Below are 17,139 nucleotides of genomic sequence, written 5' to 3'. Positions count from 1 at the left end.
AACGGATTACACTGAGGGAGAAGCTACGCAGGCACCCCCTGCAGTAGAGGTACGGGCTTCCACGGCTCATCACCGCAAATTAATAGTATGAATTTTTTCAGATTGCCGATCCAGAACCTCCAACACCATCAACTTCACAACAAGCAGCTCCGAAAGCTCGCAGTACTGCTAGTTCTTCTGCTTCTTCAGCTATTCTTCAAGTTGTTTCGAAGTTGAGCGGCGTGGCTAGTCTTGATAAATCTGCCGCAGATAAGAAACCGTCGAAAATGATATTAAATCAAGGAACTCCTTATCGATGGAAAGAGTGGCGTATTGTTCGTGGTCCCACTTCTTTGTTCATCTGGAGCGATGTATTGCTTATTGAGTTGCCATTTCAGTCTAACGGTTGGTTCCGTTATTTGGCTGATAACGATTCTCATGTTCAATTCGTAACTGGTACTGCTAATGTAGATCAACAGATGACTGAGGAGGAAAAGGTTGGTTATTATGATCAATTTATCTGTTCCATCTGCTATTAAAACTTTCTTCAGGACAACTTCCAAAAAACTGAACGGCGTGAAATGGTGTCTCGTTGGAATGCAGTTAAAGGTGTTTTCGATGATGATTGGAATGCTGTTCAAGTTTCAGTTCTTCAAGTTCCATGTTCTTTGAAAAAGGTTAGTCGGAATGCGTTTCTTTTAACAATAATTATGGTTTTGTTTTTCTGCATTTCTCCGGGAGAAAGCAGTTTGTTACGTTTCCTAGTTTCTACCCTCTATTTTCAGCTCGAAGTACCAGCATGGGAATTATGGTCAACAAAAGTATCGGAACTTCAAATTAAGTCCGTTTCATCTTCAACTCCTTGTGGTCAAACGAATACAATGATTACAACTATCAAAGTGAGTTACAAATTATCTTTTTTGCCAATATAAATCCCCTGAGCTATGTAGGTTCAGGATGATGCTGGAGGATTCCTTTTCGAAACTGGGACAGGACGTAAGACAAATGTCATGCCAGAGCATGCCCTCCCACCAGATTTTCATACCGGCTGGAGCTTACATGGAGTGACAACACGAAAAATGAAGTTTCGTCAAGACATTCAGAAACGAAAAGTTCAAGAATTGGCTTGGAAACTGTGGAACGATCATCTGAAAGAAGCTCACGCTAAACCCAGAGAAGCATTAGTCCGCTTGGAGAATGCAGCTCACGCAATCGAGGTAAGTTCAAAATTTAAAATATAAATATATTTCTATCTTCTTTCAGGGTGCTGTACGTCTGATGAAAACACAGAATAACAAGCATCGAAGCGCAAAACACGCAAGAATCGAACGAGTACAAGAATACACTAAAGCGATTAAAACTGTTCATGAGTCAATTATTGATGATCGTCGTTTGTCAACTTTCGAGTTCTCTGTGTCTGGAATTGTTCCAGCTTTGTATGCCCTTCTTTCTTCCATGGACAAGTACCCAGACTGCTTCACCACAAGAATTTTCATGGAGGTCTTTGCGGCTGGTGAAGCACTGTCACAGCTTGCTTTGAAAATGGTTGCAGTTCTTGAAGCTAATGAGAAGTTCCCACAGTACCTGTATGATTCACCAGGAGGTTCTTCTTTTGGCCTTCAACTTCTTTCACGTCGTGTACGCACTAAACTCGAAATGATTCCTCGAGCTGATGGTAAAGAAAACAACGACGAAAATCTCGTGAATAAAACTGGAAAAACCATCAAATGTGAACCACTCGCCTCTGTTGGCTCAATCAGAACATACCTCATGAAGCTGGTGGCTCGCCAATGGCACGATAGAGACAGAGCGAATTACAAATACGTGAAAGAAATTCAAGACTTGAAAGCAAAAGGACAATCGGTCGAGTTGAGACATACTGGCGATTTCGACGAAAACGGAGTTATCTATTGGATCGGAACAAACGGAAAAACTGCTCCGTCGTGGACGAATCCAGCAACTATCAAAGCAGTGAAAATCACCTGTTCCGATCCTCGTCAACCGTTTGGAAAACCTGAAGATCTTCTTTCTCGTGATCAAAACCCAATCAACTGTCATACCTCTGATGATAAAAATTCGCATTTCACCATTGACTTAGGTTTGTTTGTTATTCCAACATCGTACACACTGCGACATGCTCGAGGATATGGAAGATCTGCGCTTCGTAATTGGGCTTTACAAGGATCCAATGACACGAAAAGTTGGGATATTTTGATAACTCATACTGATGACAAAAGTCTTGGAGATCCAGGATCTACAGCAACGTGGCATCTAGAGAAAGGAACTGCTTCCTACAGATACATTCGTATTGCACAAAATGGTAAAAATTCTTCGGGTCAAACACACTACCTCTCATGCTCTGGATTCGAAATCTATGGAGATATCGTTGATGTTGTGAAAGAAGCAATCTGCGAGGACTTACCTAAAAAGGAATCTGTTGCTGGTTCATCAGGAGCTTCGTCGTCGATGTCATCTCTCACCAAAGAACAAGTGCTCGAAATGCTGCCTGCTCATGATAACAACAACCGGCTCAAATCGGGACTCTCTCTGGATACAGTTACTGCAATGATGCAAAGATCTCGTCATAGACTTCGTGGAACTTTCAAAATTAGTGATTCAAAATCAAAAGTGGTCCGTGGAAAAGATTGGAGATGGGAGGAACAAGACGGCGGAGAGGGAAAATTCGTGAGTAGTTTAGAATATCATACTGTTACAAAGAGGAAATTTCAGGGTCGTATCACCAGTCCTCCGGATAATGGATGGGTTGATGTAACATGGGAAAACGGTTATTCAAATTCCTATCGATTCGGAGCCAACGGAAACTTTGACATCGAAAGAGTAAACAGTTCCGGGCATCGTTATACTATGCCATCTATGCATTCAAGCGTACCTAGTTCGGTTGGTTTTTATTTACATTTTCATCCTGGAAAAGAGCTTTGGTTTTGTGTTAATCTTCATTTATGTTCCAGGTGATGGATGCTGTAAGACGAAACCGTGCTTTCTATACACCAAAGACCTCTGGACCCCCACCATCGAACTTCGGAGCATCATCCTCTGCCGGATCTTCTCGTGGAGGTGAGAATTCTTCATCTTCTTCCTCCCCATTCCCTAATCTGCCCGTCCCCCCATGGCGATCTTCGAAGTCGTCTGCTTCTCCTGCGATTGCTTCGAGATTGATAAATTCTGTTACTTCATCGGGAGCATCTCCCCCTCCTCCACCCTCATCTTCATTATCCACATTTTCATCGCTTGCGTCTGGTCTAGGGTTTGGCTTGAATAGGCACAAACAACATAACAAGCCAGGTATGAAGAATACGATTCTGCATACACTTTATGGTTTAGTTGGTGTTGTTCTGTCATTGTGTTTTCCGCTTCTGTCCGCAGAAAATTGCCTCTTATGTTCTCTTCCTTTCCGTGCACATGTAGACGTATTTAGTTCTCCACTTTTTAGTTGTATTTTTATTACTATATGCTTCGCTATATTAATTTTTAAAATAATGTTTACAGGGCCATCCACACTCTCGCGTTTCTCCTCTGTCAAAAATCCTGCTCCAACTGGAACACCTACATCCGGAGTCTCTTCTGGTGGTGCTATAGGAAAGAAGTCAATGTCCACGACAAACTTGGTTGATGATCGCCAGAAGTCTTCTGGCCCGTCAGTCGCTTCCACTGGACAAGCAGCTTCTGCCGAATCTCTCCAACATCAAACACCATCCCTGGAAAATCTTCTCGCACGAGCAATGCCTCATACTTTTGGCAGAATTGCTGAGAATCAAGAACAAGAAGATGAGCCTATGGGCGGAGAAGAAAGTGACTCTGCAGCAAGCATGCGATCAGCCGCTTCCTCGAACTCGCAGATTTCGATGGATTCATCACAGCAGCCGCAACAACAACAACAGGATTCTGAGACGACCCCAAGAGAATCTGCAGGAACTCCATCCACTCCACGCGATGAAAAGAACCAGACTCTCTCAGTGTCTGCTCCCGATCTCGCTGCCGCCCGACAACGTCAAGCTTCAGCGGAAGTCGAGGGGGGAGATGATTTAGATGAAACAAATTCAGAGGATAAAACTGTCGGCGGTGAAGATGCAATGGAAGAGGATGACGAAGAAGAGGAGACTATGGAAGATGAGGAAGATGATGATGACGACGACGATGATGAAAGTTCGAATGAGAATCAAGAAAAACTGGTTGAATTGTTGGCCGGTGAACGTGGACTATTTGATAAGTTAAAAGAAGTCATCACTGGTGAATCTTTATCAGACGCTTCATCATCTGCCAAAGATGGAAATACTAATGAAGCTCAGAAGAAAGGTGGATCAAAAAAACCGAAGAAATGGTTCAAAAAGATGTCAAGTTACACAGATGTTCTGAAAGGCAAGTTGCATTTACACTGATAAATTAATTAAATAATACAGAGTTATCCATAAAATAACATTTTAATCATTGGTTTAAAGTTTTAGGTTTGATGCAAAGTCGCTACCCTGTTTCTCTTCTCGATCCTGCCGCAGCCGGAATAGAAATGGACGAAATGATGGATGACGACGAATACTACGATTTTTCTGAAGAAGGTGCAGATGATGGTGACTCTGTCGAGGACGAGGTTGCCGCTCATCTTGGAATGCCTCCCGAGTCTTTTGCATCGATGGTTGCTGCACGAACACCAATCACATGGCGTCAGTTCTCAGAACTTATGAGTGGATCGAATCGCGAACGTGCCGCGATGGCAAGAGCTGTCGCATCAAGCAGAGGATCTCCTTGGGACGACGAATCTATAGTCAAATGCTCGTTTGAAGCTCTCATTCCAGCATTCGATCCTCGCCCAGGACGTTCAAATGTCAATCAAACTTTGGAAGTTGAGCTACCACAAGTTGTCAACGAGTTCGGATCTTCAAAATCATCATCTTCAGCAAAGAAAGACAAAGGCGATCAAGTTCGTTTCTTTTTGCGTGGTCCAAATATGACTGGTGTCGACAATATCACGGTTGAAATGGATGACGATTCTTCTTCACTTTTCCGTTACATGCAAATTATCAATAACAATGCAAACTGGGCTACCAAGAGTGATCGCGGACGCCGAATTTGGGAACCAACTTACTTTATCAGTTACTGTTCAGCCGATCAAACAAACTCTGAGGTTTCAAAAATACCAGATGAAGAAAGCAGTACTCCGGCCCAAGTAAACCAATGTCTAGAGACCATCGGACTTCTTTCACGAATTCAAGAATCTTTACCACTGGCCGAGATATCTCCCAGTGTTTTCATCAGTGATAAATTGACACTCAAAGTAACTCAAGTCTTGTCGGATGCACTTGTTGTGGCGGCTCGAGCTCTCCCTGAATGGTGTTCACGATTGGTCTATAAGTATCCATGTCTTTTCACAGTGGAGACAAGAAATATGTACATGCAGGTGAGAATTTCGTTTCTCATGATTTTTGCATTTTATGTTAATTTTCACTTTGTTCCAGGCTACTGCTTTCGGTGTCTCACGAACAATTGTCTGGCTTCAACAACGCCGTGATGCTGCAGTCGAACGTGCTCGTGGAAGTGCTCAAGCAGGAAACAGTAGTGCAGCTCGTCAACACGACCGTTATCATGAATACCGCGTTGGGCGTCTCCGTCATGAGCGTGTGAAAGTGACTCGTGCGGAAGATACTCTTCTCGATCAGGCTATTCGATTGATGAAGTTCCATGCAGATCGTAAAGCAGTTCTTGAGATCGAATATACTAATGAGGAAGGAACGGGTCTTGGACCAACTCTCGAGTTCTATGCTCTCGTAGCAGCAGAGTTACAGCGAAAATCTTTAGCTTTGTGGGTTTGCGATGACGATGACACTCATGCTTCAAAGAGTGGAGAAGAAAGAGAAGTGGATCTTGGAGAAGGAAAGAAACCCGCTGGGTGAGTATTAATTGCGTCCAATAGATTTTATTCCTTATTCATTGCTCTAAGTGACATGACGTTTATTTCTAAAATTACAGATACTATGTTCGGCGAATGGGTGGTCTTTTCCCAGCGCCACTCCCGCCAGGGTCTGAAGAAGCGAAAAAAGCAGCAGATATGTTCCGTGTCTTAGGAGTTTTCCTTGCTAAGGTTCTTCTTGACGGTCGTCTTGTTGATTTACCACTGTCTCGACCGTTCCTCAAATTGCTTGTTAGTCCTCAAGTCGGAGACGACGCACATGGACCAAACTTGCACAGAGTTCTCACTATTGACGATTTCGAAGAAGTAAACCCAGCTAAAGGAGGTTTTTTGAAAGAACTTCTTGCTCTTGTTCAACGAAAGCGACTTATCGAGAACGACAATAATATCGATCAAAGCGCGAAACGCCGAAAGATAGCTGAACTTAAGTTGCACATCAAGGGATCCACCTGTAAAGTGGAAGATCTTGCTCTCAACTTCACGTATGTTTATAATTCATTGCGCCGTTTAACGATTGTTTTTACAGTGTGAATCCACCATCAAAAGTATTCCAGTACGCAGAAATGGAGTTGGTTTCTGGTGGTAGCGAGATCGATGTCACTCTGGATAATGTAGAGCAGTACATTGAAAAATGCGAACAATTCTATCTGAACACCGGAATCGCCTATCAAGTAAAATTTAACATGCAGTATTGAGAGATGAACATATTTTCTTTCAGATGCGTGCATTCCGTGAAGGATTTGATCGTGTCTTCCCGCTCAGCACTCTTCGTGCTTACTCCCCTGAGGAAGTTCAACGACTCTTATCAGGAGAGCAGTGTCCAGAGTGGTCCCGCGACGATATTCTGAACTTCACAGAACCTAAACTTGGATACACTCGTGAATCACCAGGATTTTTGAGATTTGTTGATGTTATGGAAGCGTTGACAGCCCAAGAACGAAAGAATTTCCTTCAATTCGCTACTGGATGCTCCAGTCTTCCACCTGGTAACCCCAGTAGTTTTCATTTTGTTTTTAATATGTGCTTTTTGCAGGTGGTCTTGCTAATCTTCATCCGAGATTGACAATTGTGAGGAAAGTTGAGAGCGGCGACGGAAGCTATCCCTCGGTAAGAATGAGTGTTTAAAGAAAACATTCCTACGATAATAAAGTGTCTTATGCTTATGAATCTATTTTTTAGGTGAACACGTGTGTACACTATTTGAAGCTTCCGGAGTACTCTTCTGCTGAAATCTTGCGAGAACGTCTTCTGACCGCGATCAACGAGAAAGGATTCCATCTGAATTAAGCCCCACTGTTCATACGGTGTTTGGATATAACAATTCAATAGTTTTTTGTACAAAAAGATAATAAGCGTTCATGGTTCGCTTCTTTTTTCTCTGTCCTTCCCCTATCTCATCCTGAACATTTCTTTCCCCATCCCTCCCTGAGTTGTGTTTTGTTTTTTATTGAACCGTTTCTAATTTTTTTTCTGGATTTTCCAGAAGTGTTCCGTCTAACAAAATATTGGTGAAAGCTCACTTTAGTTGCTGTCTCCCTCATTCTCTACAGTACAGTTTTTTATTCCTTGTATTTCAGCATTTTCATAAGAGTATACACCCTCTCCACGTGTTTCAGCCTTACTGCTGAAGTCTTCCCAAGTCTTGACAATTTCATTTTATTGGTTTCCTTCCCCCTCCTATTGATTACTTGGTCCTCGTTCTTCATGCTGTTGTTTCTCGTCTACTGGAAGCTTTCTTGTTTAAGTATGTTTTCTGACGGAAATAAAAATATAAAAATATGCTGCCTTGTTTTGAAATTCAAATTCAAAACAGTTGATCTTCTTTTTTTAATATTTTAATACGATGCAAAATCTGATAGAGTCAATCGACTTTGATGAACATGTATGGAAAACTAATAATTTTCCTGAATTTGAATTGACGTCATCCACGGTAAGTCGTGACGCACTGCCGCCGAATTCATCCGATCAAAACAGATAGTTTTGTCGGAATTATTTCGGTATGATCAGGAAAACAAATAGTTCCGCTTTTCGTGCAAGTTTTTGTTCTCTTTTTGTCAAAACTTCTCTCATACTGATTCTCCTTTATTAGAACGGGATCTCATATTGAAAACAGTTAGACAATAGTAATATATTACTTTGTAGTATCTGTTTCAAATACTATAACACTCTGAACTTTAGAAATTCAGAAATTGCATATGGCTTCTATTCCATCTGTCGTACGTGAAATCAGTTTGGTTGGTGAGCAGATATTCGATCACACTCAAGTGGTAAGAAAAACTGATTATCACTTTTGTATACACGAGATTACTCATTTTGTTCTTATTTCAGATTCGAGCGGAAATTGATCGGTTCGTAGATAGATTCGAAAAAAATGAACGACATCGCGAATTCGATGGAATTCTTCGTGCCAGTCATGCCCTCGTTGAGTCTTCTGAAACACCTGTCGAAGGTCTCTTCGATATGGGTAAAATGCAAACAATGACTGAAAGTGTGGACGATATCACTAAGAAGATTCAGTCTCTAGTCGAGCCAAAATACCAAAAGGTTATTTGAAAAACCATTTAAACTATAAACATTCGTTTTCTTGCAGGAACACGAAGTGTATCTGGAGAAAGTGAAAGATGATCAGAAGAAGTATGTCGATGCATGTCGAGAACAAGCAATCAATAAAATGAGATCCATGGCTGCTAACCGATAATTGAGCATTACTTAACACAAATTGTATTTTTTGTATTTTTCCCGGCTCTATCTTATTTATTAAAACACTAGTCAAGAGCTTTTTTCCAAAGATTTGCTGCTTTAATTTATTTCACGCTTTCTATTATAGTTCGAGATCTGAAACTTCATGGAATCCCATAAAGATAAACGTATTCTACAATCTGATATTTTCCTTGCATATGAATGCTGAAATATGAAGATAGAGCTAAAAAAAAGCGTGTAGAAAGTGTCGTCAATTATAATGTTCAGTACGTCAACACCATTACGCGCAGTCGCAGCCGCAGGGAGATTTAAACCCAATTGTTTTATTTTCGTTTTGCAATTTATGATTTCTTCCTTCGAGCGATTTTCCACAAAACAGTTCTGAATCGATTGTACTTGTCAGGAAATGCCAGCTCCAATAAGTGACCAAGCTCCGTTCGTGATTCTCGATACAACAATGGGTAAAGTTGCTTTGGAGCTTTACTGGAATCATGCTCCACGCACTTGTCAAAACTTCTCACAACTGGCGAAAAGAAATTATTATAACGGAACTATTTTTCATCGCATCATTGCTGATTTCATGATTCAAGGAGGAGACCCATCTGGGACAGGTTAGGATATGAGATTTTTCGTTGAAAAATAAAATATTGTCATTTTCAGGTCGTGGTGGAGCTTCGATCTACGGTGACAAGTTTGCGGATGAAATTGATGAGCGTTTGAAACACACCGGGGCTGGAATTCTTTCAATGGCTAATGCAGGTGAGACTGATTCATTATTAGATAGTCCTAATTAAATGGATTTCAGGACCAAACACCAATGGATCACAGTTCTTCATCACACTTGCACCGACTCAGCATCTCGACGGAAAGCATACAATTTTTGGACGAGTTGCCGCTGGAATGAAGGTAAGATCAGCGAGTTTACAAAACATCCATGATGAATTCTACTCAGGTCATCGCTAACATGGGACGAGTGGATACTGACAATCACGATCGCCCGAAAACTGAAATTCGAATTCTCAGAGCCTATCCATCGGATTCATCAGTTCTCTCTTAACTAATTTATATGTTTTCTAATTTATTTTGTTTTGTTTTTGATCACATTGTTAATCATCGAAACTGTAAATGAAAAATATTTTTCCAAAACAGTGTGTCATGTTCTACAACATTTTTCATTTACAAGAAATCCAACTAAACAAAAAGCGGTCAGTTTGACGAAGTGTCACGAGAAGATCAGAAGACGAAGAAGTGAATGATCTGATTTGTGTCTTCTTCTCTTCTCCGATTATTATCACTTTTCTCTTCGTCTACCGCTTCACAAGGTCACGAAATGGAGTGGTCATCTACTATAAAAGAAGCAATTCTTGAAGAAAGTTCCTGGTTTTGTCAACGTTTTTCATGTGATACATCATGAACAAGTTGGCTTTATTCGTTCTGTTTTTAACTTTCATCCAAGCCTGTGCACAATGTAAGTTCCCAAATAAAACTATGATCTGATGTTATTCCCACTTTTCAGGGGGATGGGGACCACCATCTCCATGGGGATTCAGACCTTCACCATTCTGGGGAGGACGTCCTGGATGGGGTGGAGGGGGACCCGGATGGGGTAGAGGAGGAGGAGGCGGATGGGGTGGAGGTGAGTATTTTGATTGATATCCATAATATTCAAGGAGCTTATTATCAGGAGACCGTGGTGGCTGGGGGAATAATGGAGGCGGAAACTGGGGTGGCGGCGGTAATAATGGAGGATGGGGTAAGTTCGAGGATACCTTTTTTTTCAAATTTCCAAATTTCTGCTATTCTAGGAGGTAACAATGGCGGAGGAGGTGGCGGAGGACGTGGAGGAGGCGGTGGAGGAGGTCGCGGAGGCGGTAAGGATTCCACATTGTTTTCAGGTCTATCCAGAATTTTGTAGGTGGCGCTGGACGTGGAGGCGGAGGAGGCCGAGGCGGCGGAGGTGGAGGAAGAGGTTAAATTTTATCGTTTGAAGCAAACTTCTAAAAACTTAAATTTCAGGTGGTGGAGGCCGAGGCGGCGGAGGTGGCAGAGGAGGTGGTCGTGGAAAAGGATAATACAACTTCGGGTTCTCAATATTATTCTGACCACATTTTCAATGAAGATGTTTTGTTTCTCATAATCCGTGTTTTTTTGTCGTTTTTGAATCATACTCTCACTTGATAACATATTAAAATTTTAGATACTTATTCGAAAGAATGGAAATCACAAAACCCATATTGTCGAAATAAAAAAAGTGATACCCGGTGTTTGCGGACTTAATGCTAATTTTAATAATTTTTCCACTAAGTCCGCAAACACCGGGTATCACTTTTTTTATTTCGACAATATTTATGAACGAGTTTAATACCAAATCATCCTTTGCAACCAGAGCTGACTACGGTTAGAACAATATCAACTTTTGTAGTCAGTCAAGAAAATTACTGTCGTGTGTTCGAGACCCGTCGCAAGGTTCAGTCTGTGCGCCTTTAAATTTAAATTTTATAGGGGAAACTTTTGAAAATGATAAACTATAGTGCACAATCATCTCGATCAAAAATGATCGAAACGCAAAAGCATTCGACAAAATATTTCTTGTTTTTTCCTTTCATTATCTCCATTCTCATTTATCTAGTTTGGTTCAAAGTTCTTCATCAAAGACAGGTAAATTCTGAACTATTATTTCGTACATTCCGTAAAACCGTATGTTGATTTCCAGGTTACTCTGATTGAAAACATCAATGTGCTGAACGAAAAGATTAGCAATATCGAAAAAAGTCTCGAAAAATATGCACAGAAATTCGGAAACTTCGATAATAACGACTTTTTCGTCACTGAAGTGATCAACATCAAACTATTTGAAAAAAAACGTATTCTATTGCAGCCAAAACACTATATCGACACGCCGAGCCCATTCCCAAGAATGGTTTCCGACGGAATTCTTCCAATTGAAAACAGCAAAGTTGTAAGAATTGAATCTGATGGACGACAAAAGGGAGATCTGGAAAATGTTATTGTACTCTGTTGATTTATCAAATTTTGTCTTGTTCCAGGTAGCAGTTCTGATCGAATCCACGAATCAGAATGATACAGAAAGATTGGTGAATTCAATCGTCTCTCAACGAAAATCTATTAAAGATTTGGAGATTTTCTTGTTCACACCAACTGACGAATCAGGAGTCTCTTTCGAAATGTTGAAAACCTGGGCAAATTCGATTCCAGGAGTTAACCCAATTAATGTTGTTGTCCTGAATAATGCGGAGTATAACTTTATCTTTTTAGGAAACGAAGAGGAGTACTGCTCTCGACGATGTAATCTCCAAACATGGTAAATTGTATGCTATTACAATCATAGGTATTCGATAAATCATTCAAAAAAAAACTCATTAAAGTATTCAGATCACAAACACATTGGCGACGACTTTGCTGATTTCTATTACGTTGGTAAACTTGCTATGGAAGCTGACGAAAATATCTCCGGAGTTTGTGGAGAAAGTAATGGCATTTGGCAAGATAGAACAATGGGAGATGTTCTTTGGTTGTCGGATACTGAGTGTGAAAGTGGTCAGCAATCATACTCTTGTTGCTGAAAATTATTATTTTATCACAAATTTAGGTGCCATGATTCATCCTGAACTCAAATCGTATTCTGAATCTCCAGTGGTAATCCGTCCTGAAATGGCAAGAATCGGAAATTCGGAAAAGGCAGTTACGGAGGAAAGCTCTTGGAATATAGATAAATTCTATCCCGACATGATCACAACAGGATCATTTGATATCCGATTGAACCTAGATTTGGAAGTAAGATTTAGTTAGAAATAGTGCAAACTACTCACTGGTCTTTCAGAGAGCCGACAGAAAAATGAAAGCTGATTGGAGACTTCTTGAAACATTCAACTGTAAGAATACAATCTACACATTCCCGTATGAAAATGATAAGGATTTGGAAACGTTTTTCCCTAATTCCAAGGCCGAAGTAGTTTTCAAACTGTTTATTTTATTCCATAGTTTTATTCTTACAGAATCTTCACAAATATCGAGGAATCCTATCTATCAGCATTGCTGAGCATCAGTGCAGAGCGTACATCGTTCCGCAACACTTTTATGATAAACAAGTCATTGAGCTTGTTTAATTGCCTGTCCATCGTTTTATCTGTTCTTGTTTTTGATCATGTTGCCAATCTTGTATTCAAATTGTTTCATTTTTATTGTTTTGCAGAAATTTGAGATAAAGAAGAGTTTTGAAAAGTTGTTTCAATTTCTGGGAAGAGTTGTTGATAAACCTGATGGAAGATGGGGTTCGTCCGGGAAAATTAATTTGTAAAGTTCTGAAAGATGTGGTTTTTATGGAAACAAGCTTACAATAGAGACCATTCACCTTCCGTTACTTTTCGATATTCTGAAACTAAAAGCATGAATGCAATAGTATCAATAGGTGGGTATAAACTGAGAGCTGCATAAATCCATCCGGTTTGTAAACTCATTTTGATATTAAAAAGAGGACTTAAAAGAACGAAGGCAGCAGGAAAAACGAATAGAAAAGTGGGAACAACTATCTGAACAATCAGTGCTCTGAAAAATTGTTTCTGAAGTTTCTTATTCGGAATTGACGATTTCGAAAATTCTTTTCTCATCACCAAATGCATTCGTATTCCACAATAAACAATAATAATATACTGTAATATCATATCAAGTCCCCCAACCACCAGGAATAATATATTCCCCCAGCGGATAGATCGATCAACTGACTGAAAAAATAAAGAGTGAACTTCTGGAAGATAATAGAAAACTCACATATGGAATCATCACAAGCCGGGGCAACCCTTTCACTGCTAACCCATAGTTTTGAAGAATTTCTTCTCTGAATTTCAAATTGTTATTGTGCGGTTTGAAACAGGAAATGTACTTCATGTATTCATCTGAATAGTCGTCCGGACGCCCGAATAAATAGACTAAACCTCCATAAATACCTCCGGAAACAATAGAATAACTGCTCCAAATGAATATTCCTCTTCCACTGAATTTTTTTGCAATCTTAGGATTTATCAGTGTAAAGTAACGGAAAAGAAACTGAACAGAAATGAGAGAAACCATTGAAAGATAGAGACTTGCATAAACTGCCAGGGAGAATTGAAGAAAACTCTGATATGATTCAAGCCATGTATTCAGACTGAAGAATACCCATCCTTTGTTGTAATTATGAACGAATGGACGGGCAATTAATTCAGAGGCTGAGAATACAATACCCATTGTGGCGAAGATTAGAACCATCTTTCTGTATGTTCCAACGATTCGTTTCACATGGAATACAGTTAGAAAAATGAAGAATGTATTCACAATTAAAACACTTGCCACCCCAAATTTGGTTAGAATATCCGAGATTTCAAAGAAGCGAACCATAACTTGAGAATAAGAAATGCACTAGGCTCGTTTTCGTAATATATACCCAGATATACGATAAGTCCCAAGAGATGAAAACTTATGTTTATAGTGTAAGAATAACTGAAAGACTATTTACTCAATCAGTTCCCGATAACGCTCTTCAATACATGAAATCAAAACTCGGAGCTGATCCGACTTCTCTGAAATTTCGAAGATTTAAAAAGAAGGCAAACTCGGAAAACTAGATGAAAACCACTCAATTTTATATATAGTTTGGCTCGAGAAGAAAAGAAGAAAAAACTGAAGTTTGGCGCCGTTAAAACCGGTTATTATTCTTTGGTTGAATTTAAGAAAACTGAGAAAAACAGGATAGTTTATTTACATGACAAATGCAGAAAGTTCAATGACGAATTGAATGAAGAGTTCGTAGAAGAAACAAGAAACAGATTGGATCGATTCATAATCCTCCTGTTCTAGCAAGTGTAGATGATAATTCAGATCTTCCACGTGGTTGTTTCTTTGGAAAAACCAGTTTTATGAGCTCTGAAAATTGACCGAAAGTAAATGGTTTTATTACAAACCTGGATTACTGTACCTTTAGTAACTTTTCGATATTCTGAAACTAAAAGCATGAATGCAATAGTATCAATAGGTGGGTATAAACTGAGAGCTGTATAAATCCATCCGGTTTGTAAACTCATTTTGATATTAAAAAGAGGACTTAAAAGAACGAAGGCAGCAGGAAATACGAATAAAAAAGTGGGAACAACTATCTGAACAATCAGTGCTCTGAAAAATTGTTTCTGAAGTTTCTTATTCGGAATTGACGATTTCGAAAATTCTTTTCTCATCACCAAATGCATTCGTATTCCACAATAAACAATAATAATATACTAATATCATATCAACTCCCCCCACCACCAGGAATAATATATTCCTCCAGCGGATAGATCGATCAACTGACTGAAAAAATAAAGAGTGGACTTCTGGAAGATAATAGAAAACTCACATATGGAATCATCACAATTCGTGGTAACTCCTTGACTGCTAATCCATAGTTCTGAAGAATTTCTTCTCTGAAAAATCAACCGTTTGATGATGAGATTGGATACTTGATAAACTTCATGTATTCATCTGAATAGTCGTCGGGCAATCCAAAAAAATAAAGTAGAGATCCATAAATTAATCCGCAAGTAAAAGAATACGATAACCAAATAAATATTCCGTTGCCACTGAATTTTCTAGCATACTTTGGTTTTACAAGCGTCGCGTAACGAAAAAGAAATTGAACAGCAAGAAGAGAGACTATCAAAAGATAAAAACTTGCGTAGATTGATATAGCAACTAGAAGGAATTTTTGAGATGCTCCAAGCCATGTATTCAAACTGAAGAAGATGAATCCTTTGTCGTAATTATGAACGAAGGGGCGGGCAATTATTTCCCATGAAGAGAATACAATACCCATTGAGGCAAAAATTAGAACCATCTTTTTGTATGTTCCAACGATTCGTTTCACATGGAATACAGTTAGAAAAATGAAAAATATATTCACAATTGTGACACTTGCAACCCCAAATTTTGTAATAGAATCGGAAACTTCGAAGAAACGCATTTCGAGTAGAACTGAATTGTATTGATGAGATAACTGATGTTTTCTTAACTTCTATCGCCTCAAAACTATACGATTTTAATTGGGAACAAGGGAATTGATTGTCTACGTAGGTCTACGTGTTTTATCTCATTCATATTTAAATGTATTTTACTCGAAAACATCAAAATAATCAAAAATAATATTATCACGTCGAACTGCGAAGCTCAATTTCAGTCGATTGATTAGCGCGATTGCAGAATAGATCCTTGCACAATGCTGTAATCAAAAAACTGAAAAATCCGTAGCTGATAACATACACACCTTTCACAACTTTTCGATATTCCGATACCATACACATCAAGGCAATACTATCAATGGGTGGAAATAGACTAAGTGCCGCATATATCCATCCAGTTTGAAAATTCATCTCAATATTCAGCAATGGACTCAACAGAACATATGCAGCCGGACAAACGAACAAGATGGTTGGTGCAATTGTCTGAGTTACAAGAGCACGGAAAAACTGTCTCTGAAGTTTTTTGTTGGGAACTGAAGAGTTTTTGAACTCTCTATTCATGACTAAATGCATTCGAACTCCACAATATATTATGATAGCATACTGTAGAATCATCACAACAGCTCCACTCATTATGAAATATGCACCAAGTCTCAAAGATCCATCTGCTTCCTGAAATTGGAATATATGTTTTGGATTACTATAGGTGTGAGTAGTTATTATGTAATGTCAAATCCCAGAAATCTCTAAAATTGTCTGAAAAACCACAGAGTGTAAACATGTCTTTCTATAATTTTGGCCTTCGAAAAATAACATAATTTTGTAGTTTTCAGTGTAGTTTGAAGAAACCAAAGAGTTATTTTTGATTCAGTTAACAGTTCAAAAATCGAAAAATATAGATTCTAACATCATCGTGAGCTCTAGACAAACTTCAATATAAACCCCTCAATTATGGCACAACTTACATAAGCTATAATGGGAAATCGAGGTACTTCCTTGATAGCCAATCCATAGGAGTCTAGAATCTCCTTTCTGGAAAATAAGACTTGTTCTGAATTCTCGTGGAAACATGGTTACCCGAAATATTCATCCGAATAATTATCCGGTAATCCAAAGAGAAACAACGGACCACCATAGAAAGATCCAGAAATAATTGGATAAATAATCCAAAAAATCATTCCTTTTCCCTCAAATTTCTTGGCAATTCGTTGGTTTGTGAGTGTGAAATAACGGAATAAGAACTGAACTGAGATGAATGACATTATAAGAAGATAGAAACTAGCATAGACTGCCAGAGATATTTGAAGAAATAATTGAGATGTGCCAATCCACGTATTCAAACTGAAGAACATCCATCCTTTGTTGTAACTATGAACAAATGGACGGGCAATTAATTCAGAGGCTGAGAATATCATTCCCCATATCGCAACGATAATTATCATATGTTTATAAGTTCCAATAATTCGTTTAATGTGAAATAAGGTCAAATATATGAGAAAAATATTGGTTATTGAGACAGTGGCAAAACCAAGTTTTGTGAAGTTATCGGTGATTTCG

The 17,139-nt window shown here is 39.2% G+C and overlaps 5 protein-coding genes across 5 annotated transcripts; 4 read left to right on the top strand and 1 right to left on the bottom strand.

Moving 5' to 3' along the window:
- Nucleotides 1-8,094: 8,094 nt before the first annotated feature.
- GCK72_013853 (uncharacterized protein) lies at nt 8,095-8,597 on the top strand (the record flags this gene model as incomplete). Its single annotated transcript, XM_003107835.2, has 3 exons — nt 8,095-8,166; nt 8,228-8,443; nt 8,490-8,597. 3 exons carry the CDS (start codon nt 8,095-8,097, stop codon nt 8,595-8,597), a joined length of 396 nt encoding a protein of 131 aa, XP_003107883.1.
- Nucleotides 8,598-9,005: 408 nt separating this feature from the next.
- Nucleotides 9,006-9,656, top strand: GCK72_013852 (uncharacterized protein; the record flags this gene model as incomplete). Its single annotated transcript, XM_003107979.2, has 4 exons — nt 9,006-9,210; nt 9,260-9,358; nt 9,405-9,505; nt 9,552-9,656. The coding sequence occupies 4 exons, from the start codon at nt 9,006-9,008 to the stop codon at nt 9,654-9,656; spliced, it is 510 nt and encodes a 169-aa protein (XP_003108027.2).
- A 353-nt stretch (nt 9,657-10,009) lies between these two features.
- GCK72_013851 (uncharacterized protein) lies at nt 10,010-10,671 on the top strand (the record flags this gene model as incomplete). The annotated part of the gene is made up of 6 exons (XM_003107699.2): nt 10,010-10,067; nt 10,116-10,235; nt 10,284-10,352; nt 10,405-10,470; nt 10,515-10,568; nt 10,616-10,671. 6 exons carry the CDS (start codon nt 10,010-10,012, stop codon nt 10,669-10,671), a joined length of 423 nt encoding a protein of 140 aa, XP_003107747.2.
- A 481-nt stretch (nt 10,672-11,152) lies between these two features.
- Nucleotides 11,153-12,726, top strand: GCK72_013850 (uncharacterized protein; the record flags this gene model as incomplete). Its single annotated transcript, XM_053730025.1, has 8 exons — nt 11,153-11,257; nt 11,313-11,558; nt 11,647-11,832; nt 11,876-11,948; nt 11,993-12,157; nt 12,210-12,394; nt 12,441-12,569; nt 12,616-12,726. The coding sequence occupies 8 exons, from the start codon at nt 11,153-11,155 to the stop codon at nt 12,724-12,726; spliced, it is 1,200 nt and encodes a 399-aa protein (XP_053584797.1).
- Nucleotides 12,727-15,771: 3,045 nt separating this feature from the next.
- Nucleotides 15,772-17,024, bottom strand: GCK72_013849 (uncharacterized protein; the record flags this gene model as incomplete). Its single annotated transcript, XM_053730024.1, has 4 exons — nt 15,772-15,842; nt 15,888-16,254; nt 16,548-16,614; nt 16,660-17,024. The coding sequence occupies 4 exons, from the start codon at nt 17,022-17,024 to the stop codon at nt 15,772-15,774; spliced, it is 870 nt and encodes a 289-aa protein (XP_053584796.1).
- Between the last annotated feature and the right edge of the window lie 115 nt (nt 17,025-17,139).

This window comes from Caenorhabditis remanei, chromosome IV (genome assembly GCF_010183535.1).
Source record: "Caenorhabditis remanei strain PX506 chromosome IV, whole genome shotgun sequence".
Classification (NCBI taxonomy): domain Eukaryota; kingdom Metazoa; phylum Nematoda; class Chromadorea; order Rhabditida; family Rhabditidae; genus Caenorhabditis; species Caenorhabditis remanei.
This window is presented reverse-complemented; position numbering and strand designations above follow the sequence as displayed.